The sequence below is a fragment of the Panthera pardus genome, unplaced genomic scaffold (genome assembly GCF_024362965.1).
Source record: "Panthera pardus isolate Hobbes unplaced genomic scaffold, ASM2436296v1 HiC_scaffold_12, whole genome shotgun sequence".
Classification (NCBI taxonomy): Eukaryota; Metazoa; Chordata; class Mammalia; order Carnivora; family Felidae; genus Panthera; species Panthera pardus.
Window position 1 is genome coordinate 16,504,571 of NW_026526677.1, and position 23,538 is coordinate 16,528,108.

General features: G+C 39.0%; 1 protein-coding gene across 3 annotated transcripts in view; it reads right to left on the reverse strand.

The window, feature by feature from the left end:
- The window catches only part of CSTPP1 (centriolar satellite-associated tubulin polyglutamylase complex regulator 1), a 202,791-nt gene extending 181,498 nt beyond the window's left edge, over nucleotides 1–21,293 (reverse strand). For 2 of the 3 annotated variants that reach the window (XM_019412361.2, XM_053899763.1), the window contains exon 1: nucleotides 21,157–21,291. In XM_019412361.2, coding sequence (XP_019267906.1) covers nucleotides 21,157–21,202 — 46 coding nt within the window. In that variant the 5' untranslated portion in view covers nucleotides 21,203–21,291. Of the gene's footprint in view, nucleotides 1–21,156 lie in introns of all 3 variants that reach the window. The other variant, XM_019412363.2, reaches the window with a different exon arrangement.
- Nucleotides 21,294–23,538: the final 2,245 nt, after the last annotated feature.

Consider the following 23,538-nt stretch of genomic DNA (forward strand, 5'->3'; position numbering starts at 1 on the left):
GATCACAGTTTTTTTTTTCTGGGTTAATAAACTTTGTAACTTATGAATTATTTATTTCTGAAAGTTCAGACAAAATCACTAGCAAATTTGTTTGCTTATTTCTACTTTTATTATTTAGTTCTATTTTCTATTTTCTTTGGTTCATTCCTTTGTTCCTTTTCTAAATTCTTTAGGTATAGGCTTAATTATATTTTTCTTACTAATTTAGGTCATTTATAGCAATAATATTTCTAAGTACTGCTTTTGTAAATGCCTATAGATTTTAATTGTGCCAGGGTTAAAAAATAGTTTGCTGTTTTTTCCAATTTATTATCTGACCCAGTTATAAAGGAAAGTAATTTTTTATTTTTATATTCATTTTTTTAAAGTTTATTTCTTTATTTTGAGAGAGAAAGAGAGCAAGCAGGGGAGAGAAAGAGGGAAAGAATCCCAAGCAGGCTCCATGCTGTCAGCACAGAGTCCTACTTGGGGCTCAATCCCACAAACCTGTAAGAGGATGACCTGAGCCGAAATCAAGAGTAGGACGTTTTGACCCAACTGAGCCCACCCAGGTGCCCCAGGAAAGTAGTATTTTAAATATCCTTACGGTTATGGGTGCCTAGCTGGCTTAGTCAGTGGAATGTATGACTCTTGACCTTGGGGTTGTGAGTTGGAGCCCCATGTTGGGTGTAGAGATTACTTAAAAATAAAATCTATTAACAAAATAAATAAAATATCCTTATGGTTAGATACTTTTTAAATTATACTTTCACTATCTCTAATTTTATTGCACTGTAGTTTAAGAACTATAGTATATATAATTTCTGCCTTTTATTTACCAAAAACCTCTTTGTATCTTGCCTATCTTGCAAAAGATCGATTATTTTTAATTTCCAAATTTTCCCATTTTGTCCCTTTTCTTAAATGTTTTCATTGTACCTCATTGTGTATAATGTCCAAATTTATCAAAAAGAGATGCTAATCTTTTTCATAGCTTAGTTAATTTAGTTAAGACAAATAAAATAATATACCTCAACATATCTTACATAATAAAGTACTATACAAGTATCAGTTATTTATGTTTTGGTAATAGTCTAATCTATTTAAATGTAACATAATACCTGTTTAGTTTAGGCCCATGCTTCATTCACCTACTCACTCATTCAAACATTATATTGAACATCTAGTAAATACTAGGCACTGAGAAAATGAAAACAATTTAAAATCATGTTCTTTGTATTTAAAGAGACAAGCAAAGTGATAATTACAATAAAGCACAGTGAAAACTATAGTAAAAGATGTATGTATACAATGAAAACCTAATCAAAACATAAAGGACCAAAAAAAGGCTATTTAAAAGACGACATGGCTGAGCTGAACCCTGAACAAGTAGAGACTCACCCCAATACTCATCTGGAATCTCAAGGGACTCTGAACACCAAAACAATCTTTAAAAAGAACACAGCTGGAAGATTCATACTTGCTGATTTCAAAACTTACTACAAAGTTATAGTAATCAAAACTGTGTGGTACTACCATTAAGACCAAAAAAACAAAACAAAACAAAAAAAAACAAAAAAGACAATAGACTAGAATACAGAGCCAAAAATAAGCCCTCATGTATATGGTCAAATAATTTTTGACAAGGTTTCCAAGACTAAGAATAGGGGAAAGGACAGTCTTTTCAACAATTGGTGCTGGGAAAACTGGAAATCCACATGTAAAGAAATGAATTTGGACCCCTGTCTCAAATCATATACAAAAATTAACTCAAGGGGTGCATGGGTGGCTAAGCTGGTTAAATGTCCAACTCTTGGTCTTGGCTCAGGTCATGATCTCACAGCTCCTGAGTTCAAGCCCCACCCCCACCCTTTTGGCTCTGCACTGACAGCTCAGAGCCTTCTTGGGATTCTGTCCCTCCCTCTCTCTGGTCCTCCCTGCTCTTACACTCTCACAAAAAAAAAAAAAAAAAAAAAAATTCTTTCTCCCTCTGTCCCTCTCCCCCACTTGCACACTCTATTTAAAAAAAAAAAAAAAAAAAAAAAAAAGACAAAATGACAACCCAATTAAAAATAGGCAAAAAATTCGAGTAGACATTTCCCCAAAGAAAACATACCAGTGGCCAACAAACACATGAACAGATGCTAAACATCATTAGTCATCAGGGAAATGCAAACCAAAACCCGAGTGAAATACCTTCACATTTGCCAGAATGACTATAATCAAAAAAGACAAATAATAACAAGTGTTGGAAATGATATAGAGAAATTGGAACCTTCATACATTATTGGTTGGTAAAATGGAGGAGCCACTTTGAAAAACAGTCTCGCAGTTCTTCAAAGAGTTAAACATAGAGGGACGCCTGGGTGGCTCAGTTGGTTAAGCATCTGACTCTTGGTTTTGGCTCAGGTCATGGTCTCATGGTTCAAGAGTTTGAGCCTCACACTGGGCTCTTCGCTAACAACATAAAGCCTGCTTGGGATTCTCTCTCCCTCTCTCTCTGCCCCTTCCCCACCCGTGCTTTCTCTCTCTCTCTCTCTCTCTCTATCTCAAAATGAATAAACTTAAAAAAAAAAAAAGATTATAGTAAAAGAAAAAGTTATATATAGAGGTTACAACAATTCACTCCCAGGTATATATAAAAAAGGTATTTAAACAAATACTTCTACATAGGTGTTCATAGTGATATTATTCACAATATCCAAAAATCAGAAACAATCCAAATGTCCATCAACTGATGAATGATAAACAAAATGGGGTATATCCATACAACCAAATATTATTCAGCCATGAAAAGGAATCAAGTACTGATACACACTACAACATGGATGAACCACGAAAACATGCTAAGTGAAAGAAGCTAGACACAAAAGACCACATACTGTATGATTCTGTTTACATGGTGTCCGGAAAAGACAAATCCATAGACATAAAATGAAGATTAGGGTTCTCCAGGGGTTGGAGGTATGGGGAAGTGGGCAGTGACTGCTACTTGGTATGGGGTCTCTTTTTGGGATAATGAAAATTTTCTACAATTAGTTTATGGTGGTGGTTGCACAATCTTGTGAACAGAATAAGAAACACCAAATTGCATACTTTAAAAGGGTGAATTTTATGGTATGTCAATTATCTCTCAATAAAAGAAAACACAGACTCATAAAAACAAAGAATTGAAGATAGGAGCAGATAAGAAATATTAAGAAAATTGTAGAAGATGAAAATCAGGCAAATGATAACTATAGTAGTAGACTAAAAGAAGCTAAAAATTAAATGGCTGCATTAAGGAAAAGTGACAAGAAGCAAGTCTACCCTCTTATATATACCAAAAGGAATTAAATAATCGAAAGGTTTAGGAACTACAGGTACAAGTACCTGTGAAGGCATGCATGTCAATACAGGGGTTAGAGTTAGGGACTGAATGTTTGTATCCCCCAAATTCATTTGTTGAAATGTGGCTGTAGGTGGAATAAGAAATTATAGTAAAAAGAGGTCAGAAAGGTGGGACTCTGATCCAATAGGAACTGTGTCCTTTGAAGAAAAGCTACTAGAAAGCTCCCCTCTACACATATGTATCTGACAAAGCTATGTGAGTACATAGCAAGAAGTACATAGCAAAAAGAGTCATCACTAGAAACCAAATCCTGCTGGACCTTGATCTTGTACTTTGTAGCCTCCAGAACTGTGAGAAAATAAATTTCTGGTGGTCAAATCATGTAGCCTGTGATCTTCTGTCTTGGCAGCCCAAGCTAACTGATATAATTGGGTCAAAATTGTACATAAGAAGCAGTTATATTTCTAGAACCTATCCCCAACCTTGTGTAGGGACGTTACTACCTTTCCTCCACCCACATATAATATTAAAGGTTTATTCTCCATTAGAAGGCTGAATCATTAGCACTTTGCACATAGGAACACCAACAATAGTTGAAGGTAGAGGTGCCCTACTAAAAACAAGATGATTGCATTAAAGTCTACATATTGATCTGTCAAACCCTCCCCCACTTAGCACCTGAACTGAAATCCAAAAAGCTCAAAAATCCCAAGGAAAGCTTCTTACATGAAAAACACATTAAAAAATAACAAACTAAAAAAAAAAAAAAAAAAACAAAACAAAAAAAAAAAAAAAAAACCAAAACTCAGGAGAAAAGAAAAAAATGCAGGAGACATAGATACAAACAAAACAAAAGAAAAAAAATACCAAAATTAATAGAAAGGCAAGATAAGATCTTGTATTCCTAAATTCAGAAAACAAAAATTAAGTAAAGAAATTTAAAATATAACAGTAGATATTTTAAAAATTCAGCAGGATTGGAAAGGTCAAAAATATTCACAGTAAGAACAACAACCAAAAAATATGGAAGAGAGAAAGATAAGAAAATTAGAGCATGAAGCCATAAGGTCCAATGCCTGAATAACAACAGTTCCAGAGACAGACATGAGAAAATATCAAACACATAATTCAGTAAAACTTCTCGGAACTGAAAGATATCAATTTCTATGTTGAAAGGATCTCAAGACAATAAATGAAAAAAGATCTACACCAATAGACATCTTTATGAAATATCACAAATCAAAATGGCATTAAATTTCTCAACAGCAATATAAAAAGCTAAAAAGGGAGACATGCCTTAAAAACTCTAAGGGAAAATTATCTCCAACATAGAATTTTATACCTACACAAACTATCCATCAAATGTAAGGGTAGTATAAAGACATTTTCACGGACACAAGATCCTCCAAATCTTATTTTGCATGCACCTTTTCTCAGAAAGCTACTGGAGGTTGCCACATAACAAAAGGAAGGCGTATATAAGGAAAAAGGTAAACACAGGCTTCAAGAAATATGGAATATAACTTGAGAGAGATAAGTAATATACATGATAAGGATAGAAGATTTAGAGAGCAACCAGACAAGACTGAAGTAGGAGGACCACTTAGGTGAAGGAGTGCTCCAGGAGAGTTCTCATAAAGAAAATAAATTGAAACTTGGAGAACACCTGATGTGTCTGCATAAACTGAGAGAAGACTGACCTTTTGGATGGAGTTTAGGGATAAATTAGAGACAAATTTATACAAAACCGACCAAATAAAAGACAAGGCAATTATTAACTACAGGAAAAAGGGGAAAAAAAACTATGTAAAAAGGGTAAATGTAATCATAGTGTACTACATAACTTATACATACCATTTCCATAGTCATAATAAACACTGAATACTGACTTCACCAAAAATCATAATTTTATTAGAAGGATAGGAGAAATGGAAGTTTTGGGGGTATAAAAGCACTGAATCCATCACAGGAAGTCATTAGATCACATCTAAATCTTTTTTTTTTAATGTTTATTTATTTTGACATAGAGAGAGAGAGAGAGAGAGACAGAGCATGAGTGGGGGAGGGGCAGAGAGAGAGGGAGACACAGAATCTGAAGCAGGCTCCAGGCTCCGAGCTGCCAGCACAGAGCCCGACAGGGGGCTCGAACTCACAGACCGCGAGATCATGACCTGAGCCAAAGTCGGACGCTCCACCAACTGAGCCACTCAGGCGCCCCTCATCTAGAGCTCTTCTTAAAAGAAGCGGCTTAAACATGCTATTTAAAAATATGCAGCAGGGCACCTGGGTGGCTCAGTCGGTGGAGCGTCCGACTTCGGCTCAGGTCATGATCTCACAGCTCATGAGTTTGAGCCCCGTGTTGGGCTCTGTGCTGACAGCTCGGAGCCTAGATCCTGTTTCAGATTCTGTGTCTCCCTCTCTCTCTGCCCCTCCCCCACTCGCGTTCTGTCTCAAAAATAAATAAACATTAAAAAAATTTTTTTTTAAATATGCAGCAAAAAAGGAAAAGAAACAGTGAAAAAAATTTAAAATAGTCTCTTATGAGGAGTGGGACTTAGAGGGGAGAAGTTTGTGAGGTATGGTACTGCTGTGTTTTGTTAAAATTCTTTAGATCTGGGGTGCCTGGGTGGCTCAGTCAGTTAAGCATCCAACTTTGGCTCAGGTCATGATCTCACAGGCCATGGGTTCAAGCCCTGCATCGGGCTCTGTGCTGACAGCTTAGAGCCTGGAGCCTGCTTCAGATTCTGTGTCTCCCTCTCTCTCTCTGCCCCATTCCCCACTCGCATTCTGTCTTCCTCTCTCTCAAAAATAAACATTAAAAAACAAAAACAAAAAAACTCGTTCAATCTACTTTGCCAGTAAAATTCTGTAGCTAATAAAAATAAACATTAAATTTTTATTTAAAAAAATTTTTTTAACATTTATTCATTTTTGAAAGGCAGAGAGAGCATGAATGGGGGAGGGGCACAGAGAGAGGGAGACGCAGAAACAGAAGCAGGCTCCAGGCTCCGACCTGTCAGCACAGAGCCCGACCCGGGGCTCGAACTCAGGGACCGCAAGATCATGACCTGTGCCGAAATCAGCCGCTTAACGGACTGGGCCACCCAGGTGCCCCAAACATTAAAATTCTTAAAATGTCCTCTTTGGATCTTCCCTCTCCTTGCCCATTATTTGTAACATATTGTTTTCCTAACAGTTTTTTTAGTTTTTCATTTGTTTCATCTAGTTACGACTTTGTAATATTTTTATATTTTTTCTTTCACCAATTTACACAGCCAACTTTATTTGTTAATGTTCTCTGTTACTGTTTTCCCAATTGTTTTATTTATGTGTCTTCACTTCAAATGTCTGAGTGCTGCCAGATTTCTTATATTTGTGCCTTTCTTCTTTCCCACAGCAACAAATACAAACTTCCTTTGCTCTCCTAAGCCTTTTACTTCTGTTTCTCTAACTTTGAGAACAAAACCCTGAAAATCCTACTTCAAAGACAAAGAAGAGGTGGTCAGGTAAAGAATATCAACTTTCAGCTCTATTTCTAAGCTTAATTCTGTCCTTCACCTTCCTTATGTTCCATCTCTGTTGGTCAAATACAATTATTCCTTGTAGAGTCAGAGTTTTTTCCTTTTTCTTTTTATTGAGCTATAAGTGACATGTAACTTATTAGTTTCAAGGGTACAGCATAATGATTTGGTATTTGTATATATTATGAAATGATCACCACAATAAGTCTAGTTAATAATATATCACCACACACAATTACAAATTTTTTTTTCTGATGACAACTTTTAAGCTCTCTCAGCAACTTTTAAATATACAATACAGTATCATTAACTATAGTCACCATGCTGTCCATTACATCCCCAGGACTTACTGTATAACTGGAAGTTTGTACCTTTTTCAACAACTGCCAATCTGTTCTCTGTACCTATGAGTCTAATTTATTTTTAGATTCCACATATTAGTGAGATCATATGGTATTTGTCTTTGTCCGCTTTATTTAACTTAGCATAATGCCCTCAAGGTCCATCCATGTTGCAAATGACAGGATTTCCTTCTCTTTTTATTGCTGAATAATCCTTGGAGAGTCCTTTTAAGACCATCTTAGGATCCGACTTCTCAGTTGGGAATTGATGTTACTTGAGAAAAATGTTACCTATAAATTGCTTTCAGGTATAATAAAATGTTTGTCCATACTAATTATAATAATGACATTGTGGGGCGCCTGGGTGGCTCGGTCGGTTAAGCATCCGACTTCGGCTCAGGTCATGATCTCACGGTCCGTGAGTTCGAGCCCCACGTTGGGCTCTGTGCTGACAGCTCAGAGCCTGGAGCCTGCTTCAGATTCTGTGTCTCCCTCTCTCTCTGCCCCTCCCCTGTTCATGCTCTGTGTATCTCTGTCTCAAAAATAAATAAACGTTAAAAAAAAATAATAATAATGACATTGTATTATGTTTTATAAATATATAAAAAACATTTGTCCATATTTGAAGATCAATAAAATTTGTTGGACTCAAATATTTTTTATATTTATATTTCATTTATTTATTTATTTGAGAGAGAGAGAGAGTGTGCGTATGTGTTGTACAAGAAGAGAGGGGGAGAGGGAGAGAGAGAATCCCAAGCAGCCTCTGTGCTGTCAGCACACAGTCCAACACGGGGTTGAACTGTGAGACCATGACCCGAGCCGAAACCAGGAGCCAGACACTTAACCAACTGAGCCACCCAGGTGCCCCTAGGACTCAAATATTTTCAAAGATCTTAAAACTGTTTAGAGATTAGGCAGAATGCCCATAATGCCTAATGGATAAATGTGGCCCTGGTTCCCACCTTCAAAATAACCTTTACCTCTAACGTAAGAGAAGGGAAACAAAAATAATATAAAAACAGGGAGGGGGACAAAACATAAGAGACTCATAAATATGGAGAACAAACAGAGGGTTACTGGAGGGGTTGTGAGAGGGGGGATGGGCTAAATGGGTAAGGGGCACTAAGGAATCTACTCCTGAAATCATTGTTGCACTAAATGCTAACTAACTTGGATGTAAATTAAAAAAAATAAAATAAAATAAAAAATAACCTTCACCTCTGCCCTTGATCCCAAAGTTCCTTCTCACCTCTTCTGAAAACATATTCAGTGAATCATCCTTTCCTTCTCCTAGATCTTCCCTCTGTCCTTCTAAAATGGCTCCTTTTCCTTCAGCCTATACACATATTCCAGTCTCTCTCATCTAAAAAGCTAAAAACAACAAAATCTCTCTACTCTTGCTTTTCCTTTTCCTTCTCCTCTCCTTTTCCTTCCCCAAACAACCAAACTTCTGGGGAAAAAATTTTGAACCTACCTATTGTCTCAACTCATTCGCTCTTCCCCTTTACTCTTCCATCCAGGAAAATCTGGCATCCTGCCACACTGCTCCAATGAAACTTCTCGCCTCATGCCACTAACAACCTCCTTGGCAGCTCTTATCTTGTTTGACCTCTACGAGGCAACTGATATTACTGAACACTCCCTCCATCTTGAAACTCACTCCACCTCCAGTTTCTGTGGCATCACCTTTTCCTCATTCTCCTAAATCTTCTACTAATCATTCTGAGTCTAGGAAGATTAATATCTTTATATATTGTAAAACAGGCTCTCTGAAGACAAGATTTACACTCCTACAATGGGTCTCTAACTCCCAATTAAAAAAAAAAAAAATGTGGCAGCAAAGTAACCACCAACACCGAGCAACCAACACAATTATAAAGAACTAAAACCCTAACGTTACATATGCTCACGAAAGTGTAGAAAGGGACTATTCTGATTAGTTGGAAATGTCTACGAAGGACAGAGAACTGATACAAGAGAAATGACAAGAGACAGAGTTAAGAAAGAAAAAGAATGGAGAACAAGGATAAGGGATGAACTATCTCTGTACTTTGAAAGGCAGAGGTAGGGGACAAAAGTTAAACACCCACCAGTGCATCCATGCTTCAGCTATGAATCAGGGCAATCAGCTACCAACAATATACCTCACTTTCAGTGGAGGAGACATCTCCACTGTACACACTAGGTATGCCAGATTACAGTTTGCTTCCCCCAAAATCTGTGCTCCCATTCTTGCACATGATTGGCTGAATTTCAATTCCCAGGCTCCTTTGCAACTAGAAAGTCATTTCTCACCTATGAAATGTGAGCACAAGGTGTGTTTGTAACTTCTGCCTGACTTGCTTAAAAGGTGTTTACCCTGGAGTCCTTCCTTCTCCTTCGGCTTTCTATTGGCTGGAAGTGGCTACAACGGAGGAGTCCAAGGAAACCTTGTGTCTCAAATCTTACGAAAGTACTACAACGGAAGAAGAGATGTCAGTGATAACTTTGTCATTAAAAAAGATAAATTATTTTCTGGTGTCCCTTTTCTAAACATAAAAATCAAAGCTGTGTGTGTGTGTGTGTGTGTGCGTGTGTGTGTGTGTGTGTGTGTTTTACTTGGCTGAGTTAAAGAACTTTCCACTTGAGGAGCCTGATGTCAGGTCCTTCAAAAATAATTATTTTCCCTTAACTACTAGGAAATATGATAAGAAAAAGTTCACAATGTGAGACAAGTCAACTACTTCTTTTCCTTGTGAGTTTCTCCTTTAGAAATATGAAATCAAAAACAAATATTTACTGGAAGAGCAAAGGTCAAAACAGTCCCTATGTCCAGACATGGCAACAAAGATTAGCAAGACTTCACAGGCTATTCATAGGCATAACCTTGATGAGAAAAAAGGCAGGACCATTCTCCCTGAAGACCTAACCTATTTTCTTCTACTTACATATTTATAGTTCTGTACACGCCAACCCTTGAAGACGAGGCAAAAGACTGACTGCGTATGTAAGGCTTTGTAAGTTAACCATGAGTCTAAATATCAGGCTTGGTGGTTGACAGACTATCAAAAAAGACAATTTTGGGTCTTATTAAATAGCTTAAGATATTTGATATAGATTAATTCATCCTCTCAGCTCCCTGTGAGGTGGGTTTTATCAACTCCATTTTGGGGGTAAATTTGATCAAGGAGAATAATAGCCTTTTCCATATACAAAATGCCTTCCTTATAAAGAGCTCCACATATTTATTTTCTCAGTATTCTAACATTCCTGCAAGGTAGGTGGTAATATTACCTTCTCCTTTCTTATAGGTAAAATGCTATGGCTCAAGGAGCTTGATGACTTACACGGTAGCCTATATTTTACCCACTAACTAGAACATACTGCTTGGGATTGACACCAGACCATGGACTCAAGTTTGAACTGCACATAATTCAAAAGTGTCAAGCTTCTAGTTTTCTCTATAGCCATCTTTCAACACATCACATTCCAAAAAGGATTGGGGTCATGCTTGTTGTTTAAGCTCATGTGTGCACTGTTTATAAAGCTTATTATCGTTTCTCTAAATTGAACTATTTAAGTTTTGTCTAAATGCCCAAAAGCTAAATTATTTTTTGTTTACTGTCTGTGCACTAGCATTGTAAATGATGTCATCAGGAATGTACAGAACTCTTAGACAAAGCTGCAGGGCCGATAAAAGCAACTCACTTTGGGAAAAATGCATTTCTTCTTCTTCCTTTTTTTTTTTCTTTTCTTCTTCTTCTTTTTTTTTTTTTTTTTTTTTTTGAAGTAGGCATCACACAAAAAGATGACTCATTAAGCCCAAAAGGGTTGACTCCACCATGTGAGGGCTTCTTATGCAGCCCTCTACAAAGAGACCTGAGTGGCAGCATGAGGCCTCCTCTTCTGTGCATTTCCCTCCAGGCAGAATGTGCATTTGTGTGGCTACATACACAATTATAATCTCCCCTGAAAGGCAATTCCTTCCATATGACAGGCTGAACAGTGGCCTGAGTGCTAGCCTCATGTTGCCTGTGCAGTTAACATGCTGACATTCCAGACACATTTAATCTCTCCTTTCTGAGAAACTAAGATGGAACAGAAGAAGTGAAGCTGGAAAAAAGTCCGCACAGAGAGAAAGGAGGCCAGCCCGAGCGCCCAAATTCACTTTCTCAGGGGCTCAGCTTCTTTGTGTGCTGTCTACTTCCGTGTCAACTTGCAGGACTTTGGGGCATGAGAACCATGGAGCCGAGTGGTTCTGGCAGCCTCTCCATTTGACAAGCAAAGCCAAAGACATGTGGCCTTTGGTACATTTCACATTCAAAAGTGTGATTGTTTCAAACATGCCTATTTTTAAATATGTAATTTTCCTATTTAGCACACGTTGAATATAAGTTGGCCACAGGAGGAGTACTGCCACACAATTAAGGGGAAAAAAAAGGCAATGGCTCTGATGCAGCCCTATCCCTGCCAGATACCTCTGTTTACTGGGGGCAAGTGGGGGCTATCCCAGGTGAGAGAAGTCTGAGTTTAACAAACACCTGATATGAAGGCCTGGGCACAAACAGATTTCTGTCTGAGATTACAGAAACTGAAGCTTGTGTTTTATCACAATTACCTGTAATCTCAGGGCCAGATAATAGTATTAACAAGACCTTGAGCTACACAATAGGACAGCTGGAAAAAGGCTCTTACTCTCCAAAGAACAGTGCTTTTAAAAAGCTAATTCAATGAAGAAAAAGAAAGGACTCTGAAAGTGCCTTCTCAAACAATATTTACTTTTACTGGGTTCCTACTAATCAAACAAAACTTAGTCAAAAGCTTTTATGAAAAATACATTTGATGATTTCAGCAGTAATTGCTTTGTTCAAAGAAAGGTGCTTAAGAGAAAACATAGCTAATGGGATCAGTAATTTGGTAAGTTCAGATGTGTTTGGGAAAATCCCTCCTCTCTTTGATAAATCATTAAAATGCTGCTCAGATAAATGTGTTTTGACTTGAAATTCCAATCATAGAATGAGCTATTTCCTACAGCCCCTAGGGAAGCAGTACAGGGGCAATCCCAACACAGAGAACCCAGAGATTAGTTTGTGAGGGTAATTCCAGTCTTAATCAAAGCATTTTATTCTGCCCAACTACAGGATGGGATCTCATGGAGATGCCCCAAGAGTGTATAAAATGTCCTTCCTTCTTAAAATACCATTTTTAAAAAATGGGTTAAATCTTACTATTATGTAACCAAACAGTAGAAACTATGGCATAAACCATGAAACTATCCTTAGGGATAATTAGAGTATAAAACCAGAAGGATCCGGGGCATAAAACCAGAAGGATCCGGGGCATAAAACCAGAAGGATCCGGGGTATAAAACCAGAAGGATCCGGGGTATAAAACCAGAAGGATCCAGGGCACATTTTAACCAGTCATCCTTTTTTGCTCATCCTTGGAAGGAGGGGAAAAAAGCCTAGTGTGTCTCCATAGTAGAAATGTAATAACTATTTGTTGAACTGGATTTTTCTCTCTCTTTTTAAGAAAAAAATTATTCTGCTACTTAAAGCAGACCATCCATTTAACAATTGAGCACTTAATTTGAGCCAAGCACTGTGCTAGATTTTCGAGATACTGAGAGAATAAGCCTGCCTTTATCACTTACATTCTAGTAGAACCAGACAATAACCAAGTATACAAATAGATAAGATAACGGTGATAAGTGTAAGAAGGATATAAACAGGATGATGGACTTAATCATTTATCTCTTCTCATCTTTAATTACTTTTTTAAATTTTTCTTTATTTATTTATCTTGAGAGAGAGAGAGAGCATGAGAGAGAGAGAGCATGCATGAGTGGGGACGGGCAGAAAGAGAGGGAGAGAGAGAATCCCAAGCAGGCTCTGAGCTGCCAGTGCAGAACCTGACTCAGGGCTCTATCCCATGAACCATGAGATCATGACCTCAGCTGAAACCAAGAGTTGGTTGCTCAACCAACTGAGCCACCTAGGTACCCCTACTATTATTACTTTTTAAAACTTCACCAACTGTGCCTCCTAAAATTACTCCTTTAGCAAACATGATATTTGTGTAAACAAAAGTGATGTCTAACTTTTGGGACAGCAGTTGAAGGAAAGATTTTAATATTACTTAAATATATAAATGATAAGGTCAAAAGTTTACAGAATTGTTTGAAGACCCCGGAATAACAATGAAATCATCTGCAATTTAGTTACCTTGGAGAAACGGGAGTGGGGGGGGAGGGTCAGGAACAACATGCCTTAGAAGTCATTTGCTCTTTTTTTCCCCCAATAAAAACATATTTATCACATTTATCAAATGGCTTACAGAATCCTTGGAAAGGCAGAAGAAACAGAGTCTAGGCTGAACATCCAGGAACAACTCCCAGAGGCACATCCCAGACCTGGGCCACTTAGGGAGCCGCTGCCCTGCCATGACTGAGAAGCTGCCAACTGAACCAGGAAAGCAGCAAGACAGCAGCACACATGCAGCCCACCCCCTCTACAACAGCACTCATGCCACTGTCACCTTATGTTACTGTCATCTGTGAGTATGTCCCATCTCCTATGTATGGCATTAAGTTTCCCAGGAGGGACGCTTTATATTCATGTTTTGCTATATATATAGACAGGGTATTCAGGAAAGAAGGAAAGAAGAAACAATTAGGAAGAAAGAAAAATGAGAAGAGGGGAAAGAAGAAGTGATTTTGTGAACATTTTCGTTACTATTTTAAAGTGATCAGTTCTGGGGCATCTGGGTGACTCAGTCGGTTAAGCGTCAGACTCTTGACTGTGGCTCAGGTCTGATATCAGGGTTGGTAGATCAAGTTCCGTGTCTCCGTGCTGAGTGTGGACCCTGCTTAAGATTCTCTCTCTCCCTCTGCCTTTCTCCCCTGCTTGCGTGTGCACTCTCTCTCTCTAAAAAAAAAAAAAAAACAAAAAAAAAAAACAAAAAAAAAAAAAACTTTTTAAAAACCTTCCAGTTTTTAAAGCAACTAGTTTTATCTAGTTTCTAAAGATTCAGGAAGTCAGTGTAACATCTATAATATTTTATTTCATTTCCTTTCTGCAACAATCCAAGCACTTTAAAGCCTTAAGCACATTTCTGCTAGTTTATTACAAATAGCAATGTTTCCTAGCATATGGTTGGGTTTGGAAGATTCATTAGTGATATTCAAATAAAAATAAGTTTTCTTATCAGGATTCATCCAAAAGCAAAAAAATTAATTAATTAAAAGTGTCTGGCAGTAAGACAAGTATATCATGTGCTACGATATCAGCAAATACAAAAAACAGTAATAAGATTACTAACACGTAAGAGTCTTCTACATAGAAAGAATTGTATGTCAGAACCTCTGCCAAGGCTTGAAGAAATTGTATTAACCTTGAGGCTGGAAGGGACTATATTAGTGACTGTTGGATGTTGTCTTAGTCCAGGTACTCTGAGAAGCGACACCAAGACAGGATCAGACATGCAAGAGATAATACTGGGGGGAAAACCCACAAGGCAAATGGGGAGGGAGCCACAGGAGGCTGGGATTGCTGACCGATGACAATGATCCTTTAGAGTGAGAGAGAGAGAGATGGAGAGGGAGAGAAAGAGAATTTAGACTACAGTGCAATGGGAGTCTTCCAGGCAAAGTCACCATCAAAAGAATCAGTCACATATCTCATAGCAGTGGGTCTGTCCAACCCAGCCACTGGCTGGAAGCAGTTTGCGGGAAGTGTGACCTCAGTGTGAACAAGGTGTTGGATTCAGAGCTGGGGTTGAAAGTTAATTATCCTCCCTTCCCCACAGCAGGATATCTGAGAGTCACATTTAATGGCTGCCACAGATGCATTATATGCTTTTATAAAAAGTATAGTTATAATAATTGTTAATATTTATTGAGCACCTTCGCAGGTGCTCTAAAAGAAAAGGTATCTTACTCATCTTTGTATACTCTCTTTTCACAATGTAGACACAATGCAGCAGCCAAGCAGTGCTCTAAAAGTTCACATGTATGGATGCGGTAAGTACTGTTATTATCTACAGCTTGCAGATAAGGAAACTAAGGCGCAGAGAGGTTAAGTAACTTCTTCAAAATCACACAGCTACCCAAAGTACACAAATTACCCTCAATAAAACTCTCCCGAATAGATTACTTTTAGAGGTGACATTCTTCATTGCTGGCCTCTGCGAGATGAGTCTTGTGGCAAGAGAGAACTGGAATTTTACTATTCCCAGACCCATCCTGATTCCTAGGATGCCCCCTCCTGGCAGAAATGTTAAATTAAGCACTTGAAATCACCTGAACTTACTCCAGGATCCATGCATAGGTCTATATGCAATAGTTGGAGCCACAATTTTGGAGTCACTCAAGATATTTATAGCACAGAGTTTAACAATATGGACTCAGATTACTGGGTTAGAATTCTGCCTCCTTGACTTACTAACTAGTTTTTCAATATTTTTATGCTGCAGTTTCCTCATCTGTCAAATGGAGATAACAATTAAAATTATCTTCATGTGCATTAATATATGTAAAGCACTTAAAATGTTACTGGTGCATAATAAATGCTTAATTCCTTTTTTTTTTTTAGTGCTTAATTAAGTCTTAATAGTTGCTGCTAGCTGCTCACATTTAGGGTACCCTAAAATAAGATTATTCACATTTGATTTAACATATGTTTGCATTAAGTGTCTACATTGTGAAAGGCAAGTATACAATGATGAGTAAAATACAATTCCTGTTCTCAGGAAACTTATTTGCAACTAATAAACTTTTTTTTTTAATGTTTATTTATTTTTGACAGAGAGAGAGAGAGAGAGAGAGAGAGAGAGACAGAGCATGAGCGGGGGAGGGGCAGAGAGAGAGGGAGGCACAGAATCTGAAGCAGGCTCCAGGCTCTGAGCTGTCAGCACAGAGCCCGACACGGGGCTCGAACTCGCAGACTGTAAGATCATGACCTGAGCCGAAGTCGGACGCTCAACCGACTGAGCCACCCAGGCGCCCCACTAATGAACTATTTAAGAGCTCCATTCTTAACAGAGAAGCAAGGATCACTGCCCTTTGCAGGCAAGTAAATGTTTTGGTTTATTTATTTGTATCTTGTTGGTGGAGAAGGGAAAAAAAAGGCTAAGGAATCGACAAACGTGGGTTTGAGCCCTGGCTTTGCTATGCATCATCACCTATATGACTTTGTACAAATGAATGAGCCTTTCTAAGCTTCAGTTTCCTCATTTGTAAAATGAGATGATATTAATAACTACCAAATAGGGGCACCCGAGTGGCTCAGTTGGTTAAACGTCCGACTGTGGGTCAGATCATGATGTCTTGGTTTGTGAGTTCGAGCTCCACATCAGGCTCTCTGCTGTCAACACAGAGCGTGCTTCAGAGCCTCTGTCCCTCTCTCTCTCTCTGCCCGCCCCCCTGCTGCGCTCTCTCTCAAAAATAAACAACCATTTTTTAAAAATGTAAAAAAAAAAAAAAACACAACAACTACCAAATGGGACGAACAATACCCACTTTGTGTCGTGGTTGTGAAGAATAAGTGAGATAAGGCACGGTGCTAAGTACGTACAAAGTGCTTAAAAACCGTAACTTAAAAAAACTATCCAACTTACTGTGATTCCTCTAAAAGTAGAGCCTCCAAAGGAAAGAGATCATCTCTGATTTCCTAGAATTATCTATTATGCCAACCTAATACCAAACTTAGTGAGAGTAAGCAGTTTCCATGGAAACTGAAGAGGCAACTTGGAGCATGAGTGAAAGCAGGCACCTCACCAAATTAGGTGAAGTAAAAAAGAAACTTCACACCCTCATGCTTATACTCAGGTCAGCACGTAGGTGGTGTGTTTTGCAAACCTGGGACCAGAACAGGCTGCCCTTCGGCTCTAGAGAGTTCTCCACACCCAACCAGATACACAGACACACCTCAGCCTCTGGCAGAAGCTTCCAATAAGTAGATTTCATAAGGCTGGAAATCTTTCAAGCGTTCTATCCTTATTTCATCTCCTTACCAGACTCTCTTCTATTCAGCCCTCGGCATTAACACAACTTCTGTCATTACATTCTGATGACTGCAGGCATGAACATCATTGAGTTGCTTCTGTAATGATGATCTTAAGATCCTAAGCCATTCCAGGCCATGATTACAGGTTCCTAATCCACAAAGTCAGCAGGGAATGGATCAGTTTACCCAACTGATGAAAGACTGTTTTCTTCACTAATAGTCAAAAAGGCAAATATAAGGCCTGGTTAGCAGACAGAAAGGGAAATTTGCAGATATTCACTGAATAGACATCACTGTAATTTCTATCGTAACACTAAAAAGAGATCTCCCGACACACGTACCAAGGGGTGCTCAGCTTTGGCTTTTCTGTTTCACTAAATGCCTAGAGTTCTCCTGTCCTTGCAATTTTCTTTTCTCTATATGTATTTTCTTCTCTAGGCCTATACATGCAAGTGACTTTATAACTTATAAGAGAAAAAAAAAAGAAAGAAACCAAAAAGATAAAACTCTCTACAGGTATTTAAATTTTTTAAACCACGAAATATTTTATTAATCTATAAAGAATGTTTTCAGGGCGCCTCGGTAGTTCAGTCAGTTACGTGTCTGACTCTTGATTTCAGCTTAGGTCATCACCAACCATAGATCTCATGAGATGGAGCCCTACTTCAGGCTCCGTTCGCTAGGAGCACACAGCCTACTTGGGATTTTCTCTCTCCTTCTCTCTCTCTTCCCCTCCCCCGCTCACACGCTTGCATGATGGTGCTCCTTCTCTCCGTCTCAAAATAAACATTCAAAAAAGAGAGAGTGGTTTTCAATGGTCATTAAACTGAGGGTGAATACTTCAAAACAGCCTATACGTAAAATAGAGCAAACTATAATGGATAGAGGTTGTTCTCAACTAAAAACAAACGCATTTCAGTTGTAGGGTTTGATGAATCATGAGGAGGCCAGTGAGGAGTATGACTTTGTTTAGGGCAGCATGAATGTCCAGATGCTGAATGGCACAGGGAGTTAAGACACTTGAATACGCAACAGAGCCTGAAGAAGCACTTGCTCAGGGTTCAAACATTAGGTGGACAGGTGGAGAGTGAAGCTTTTTTTAATCAACTTGGGACTTTGATTCTGTTTGTAGATTCATTATCAGCACTGCCACTTGCCACTGAATTAGTCTTCCTGAAAAAGTCACTATGGAGGGATCACCAACTTCTATTCACTAAAGCACTATATATAAAATATGCTAAGCCTTTGAGGTATATCATTTAAACAGCAAACATCCAAAGGACTGAACAATGGACCAGGCTTTTCAAATATTATATAGATTCATTGAATACTGGATAAATAAGATAAAATACATAAAATCCTTTGCAAAAGTCTAGGCATTGCTAGACACTGATATTATTAGTCATTGGATACAAAATTATCTGTGATAAAACTATGCCCTTTTGACTAATTAATGGATGTGGTCAAGTAACCTTTTTCTCTCTCTCTCCATATATACATACATATACATATGTATATACACATATCTATACACTTCTCTCTATATATACCATATACCTTTCAAGAAACAAAGTTAAACTTGACAGAAAGATGCTCAATTGCATAAAATAAATGCACACTAAATCCACCCTGGGACTATTTGCCACTTAACAGGTTGAAAACGTTCAAAAATTTTATACATTTTGTTGGAAAGACCATGGGAAAACAGGCATTCTTATATTGCTGACAGCCTCTATAAAGGGCAATTTAGTACTATCTATCAATATGTAAAATGCATATACCCCCCCCCCAAATAAATAAAAAATAAGATAAAATGTATATGCCTCTGATCCACCAATTCTACTTTGTGGAATTTATCTTTGCGGATATACTAGTAAAGGAACAAAATTGCAGGTTATTCAGTGGAGTATTTTTAGTGATAGCAAAAGGCTAAAAATAACTTGTCTACCAACAGAGAATTGGTTAAATTATTTAAATACTATGTAGCTAAAACAATTTAATTTAAAAAAATTTTTAACATTTATTCATATTTGAAAGACAGAGACAGAGCATGAGTGGGGGAGGGACAGACAGAATCCAAAGCAGACCCTAGGCTCTGAGCTGTCAGCACAGAGCCTGACGTTGGGCTCGAACTCACAGACCGAGATCATGACCTGAGTGAAGTCGGACGCTTAACTGACTGAGCCACTCAGGCACCCTCAAAAAAATTTTTTTTTAAGAAGGAAGCTTTTGGGGCACCTGGGTGGCTCAGTCAGTTAAGCGCCAGACTTCAGCTCAGGTCATGATCTCACAGTTCATGAGTTCAAGCCCCACATCAGGCTCTGTGCTGACAGCTTAGAACTTGGAGCCTGCTTTGGATTCTGTGTCCCCCTCTCTCTCTGCCCCTCCCCTTCTTGTGCTCTGTCTCTCTGTCTCTCAAAAATAAATAAACACTAAAAAAAATTTAAAAAAAGAAGGAAGCTAAGACCGACATCTTACTCTAAGATCTATTAAATGAAAAAAAGTAGACACTATATTCTCCCTTAGGTACATAATAAACTAATTCTACTAGAAGGATACGTAGGAAGCCCACAATAGTGGTTACTGTTATGGTGCTAAGGGTGGAGGAAAATTGGCATTAGGGGAAGGGAGGTGGGAGGAGACTTCACCATAAACTTCTTTATATTTTTAACCCAATTTCCATATTACCACTTTAGAATTTTAAACCAGAACGTTTTTAATTTAAAAAATTTTATAATACATCTATATGACTATTATTCAGTGATAAAAAGAAATGAGCTATCAAGCCAGGAAAAGACATAGAGGGCCTGAAATGCATACTGCCAAATGAAAGAAGCCAATCTGAAAAGGTTGCATACTATAGGACTCCAACTATATGACATTCTGTAAAGCTTCAGAGATAGTAAAATAAGATCAGTGGAGGCCATGGGTTGGGGGGGGGGGGGGGCAGGAGAAAGGATGAATAGGTAGAGCACAGAGGATGCTGAGGGCAGTGAAACTACTCTGCCCATACCCTCACAGCAGACACGTGACATACATTAGTCAAAAACCCGCAAAACTATACAACACAAAGAATGAACCCTAATGTAAAGCATGGACTTTGGTTAGGTTCATCAATTATAACAAATGTACTCCACTAATGTCAGATATTAATAATAGGGGAAACCGAGTCAGGGGGAGAGAGTATATGGGAACCGCTCTGTGTATCTACTTGATTTTATGTAAACTTAGAACTGCTCTAAAAACTAGCCTATCATTTTTAAGCATAAGCGTATATATACACATACATATACGCAAACATATATACATCCTCTTTTCATCCAGCAAAGGCCTCACACATCGAAGGTGCTCAATAAAGTACTACAGCTACTGCCTTAGTGGTCAAGAGCTCAAGCTCTGGAGTGGCCAAATGAGGCTCTGATTCTAGCTCTACCATTTTCTAACTGTGTGGCCTTATTTATCCAAGCTACCTCTTCAGCCTCAGTTTCTCCGTCTGCAAAATGGAGGAAAAACATCGTATTTCTTCCTAGGGCTGTTGTGAAGATTAAGTAAAAATGCATGCGAAATGCTTGATAAAAATGCATGCGAAATGCTTGATTAGCACAGTGCCTAACGTAAAAGAAATGCTCAAAAATGCCAGTGGCGGCTGTAACGGTAAAATGATTGTTCACAGAATGACTGATTTGGCACTTCAGGTTCCAAGGTTACTGCACCACCAGCATTATCTATAAGATCTCCAAAGGGCCCCCAGATTCTCAACTCCAACCTATCCCCCTTTGAACACCATCCACACTGCCTGAGCCCCGGACACTTCAGACATGCTTTGACCCCCAGATGCTGTTTTCCCCGCAAGTCCAGGCCCTGGAACGCGCCCCCTCCCGGCCCCTCCCTACTCCACCCGGCCGGGGCCCCACTCAGGCCCCGCCCCGCCTCCTCCCCCGACCCTGGCCTAACTGTCTGCACCTCTTTCCTTCTGCAAAGCTGAAGGAAGCTCCTACCCAGATACTCGTAGTCCGGTAGGGCTAGGCGCTCTGGACTCAGCATCCTTTGACCACGGTAGCTTCCAAAGCTCTAGCTCTCCGGCTTCCGGAACCCAGGTCGCCGGCTCTCTCCGTTGCCATGGCAACCACGCGGCGGGAGGAGGCGGGAGGTGGAAAGGGTGTCTCGCCAACAGTCTCCGTATCGCAACCCCAAGCTGGCCACACCGGTTCCGGGAGCAGTCGCTTCACGGCGGTCGAGTTTTCTTAGGACTCCCATTCTTGAGGAGCTGGTTTTAGAGGAATTTGAGGTGGAGATTCCCTTGAATCTGTCACATTTCCCGGTGTCGAAAAGTTATTGCCAGCCCTCCGCGTCCGCGATTTCTGAATTTCCTAACTGCTATTTCTGCTTTATACAGCTGTTATCCTAACTTGCAGTAATAGCTCCCACCCCTAAATTCCCATAAACACTTAATGCCCCATGACCTATGTTTCTCTCTTTATTATTTGCTGCCTTAAACTGCTACCAAGTGCTTTCACAGGCGTATATCTTGGCTGCTCCTTGAGGTCAGGAATGTGTCTTTTCAGCCTATATCCAGGCTGGACACGCAGAAGGTGCTTATTAAATCCTCTAGTTCATTAATATATCCTCTCAAAATCCTATTTATCTTTAGTCCCAATTTCTACTCCTATCCCTTACTATTTGATACCCTTCCCAAGTGTCTTTCTTTTTTCCTACCAAGACATTTCATTTCTTGAGGGGATGGGGTGCACAAACAAGGACACTACCAGATTTTTTCCCCCTTTATATGCCTAATTGATGACTTCTCTTTTAAGAAAGGAAAGCATTCATTGGTGTTTAACTTCCCAGATACCCAGATATTTCTTTTTGCTCCTCTCCACTCCAGCAACAGGTTAGTGGTCTGTAGTTCCTGTCACAGTTGAAACCTGGTAGGAAAAGCCACTGTATCCTCACTTTTTAAGTTAGTTCCCACAATGTGAGATTTTTGTGAAAAAAAAAAAAAAAAGAATGAGAAAGAAGTGAATGAAAGAAGGAAGAAAAAGATATGGAAGGCAGGTAGGAAAGAAGAAAGAAAAATCATGCTATGGGAGGAATATCCATGAAGCCAGTGGACCACCTACACTGGGAGGAAAGGGAAAGAGGACCTTCTTCTCTTTGTGTCCACGGTCTATTCTTAGCCTTCTCCTGCAGGAGCTTCAAACCTCCTAATTCTCCCTTTCCCTTAAAATTGTATATGTGTCTTATTTCTAGGCTCCTGTGAGTCACTCTGAGTTTGGATGTGGTAAGGATCAGAGCCAAACTAGGACCTGCATTTATGATCTCGAGGTAATGAATTTACTAATTTGGTATTTAATGTCAGGTCCTGCAAATTTGATAAAAATATTTGCTTTCTTCCTCGATGCTTGCCTCTTGCCCCTCCCCCCCCCCCCCCCCCCCGTGCAGCTTGAGGGTATAGAAGTTTCATAACTTTCACACCTGTGACTTATTACTATGCTATTAATAAAGTAATAGGATAGTAATTATTAAGGTTTACAATTTTATTTCCAAGCAACCCGAAGCTATTTGCAGATCATTCATTTGTCCTCATAAAAACTTCCTAAGGTACTTCTCCCTTTTTTTTTAGCAGAGAAACTGAGGAACATGGCAGGAAAATGACTTATCTAGCATCATCCAGCCAATCGGTGAGAGAGCTAGAACTGGATCACAGCTATCCCAACCTCCAGGCTAGTGGTCTGACCACTAAACCACACAGCCTCTTTTTTTAGGGTTTGTTGGCTTGGTTTTTTATTTATTTATTTTTCCTTTTGCTCTGCCCTGCCAGTAACTGGAAGCTCCCAGATAAAAGAAGAGAATTTCAAGTCCAGGCTGAACATTTGACATCCTCTTATTTGTGGAGCATTATCCTGGGACTTGGAGGGTGCTGCTGTTGGGATCTGTGTGGTGGAGCTGGGAACCAGCCCCAAGAATATAGCTTTGTTTGGGCATTAACCCATTTGCGGTTATAATAATGATAAGTTTCAGCACCAGTGGCGCCCGACTGTTAATGACTCAAAGAAAGCTAAATAAGAACAAGATGTCATCTCTGGAGCAATTAGTAGCTTTTTCCTACAGCTCCATCCCTTCCATAAAAATCCTAAGGACCCTTATATTTAAAGTCAGCCTTCTACTCTTAATGTCTTGAACAGTCTATTGAGGAAGAAAAGGGTAGGAGGTTGCTAGACTAAGGCTTCAAGAAAATTTGAGGTTGCACAGAAATAACAGGTAGCCTTACTGGTGTTGGAATTACTGACTGTTTTATTTTTCTTCTTTATACTTTTATATATTCTCAAAATTTTCTATAATAGGTATGTATTATAACTTGAAAACAAACAATAAATGAC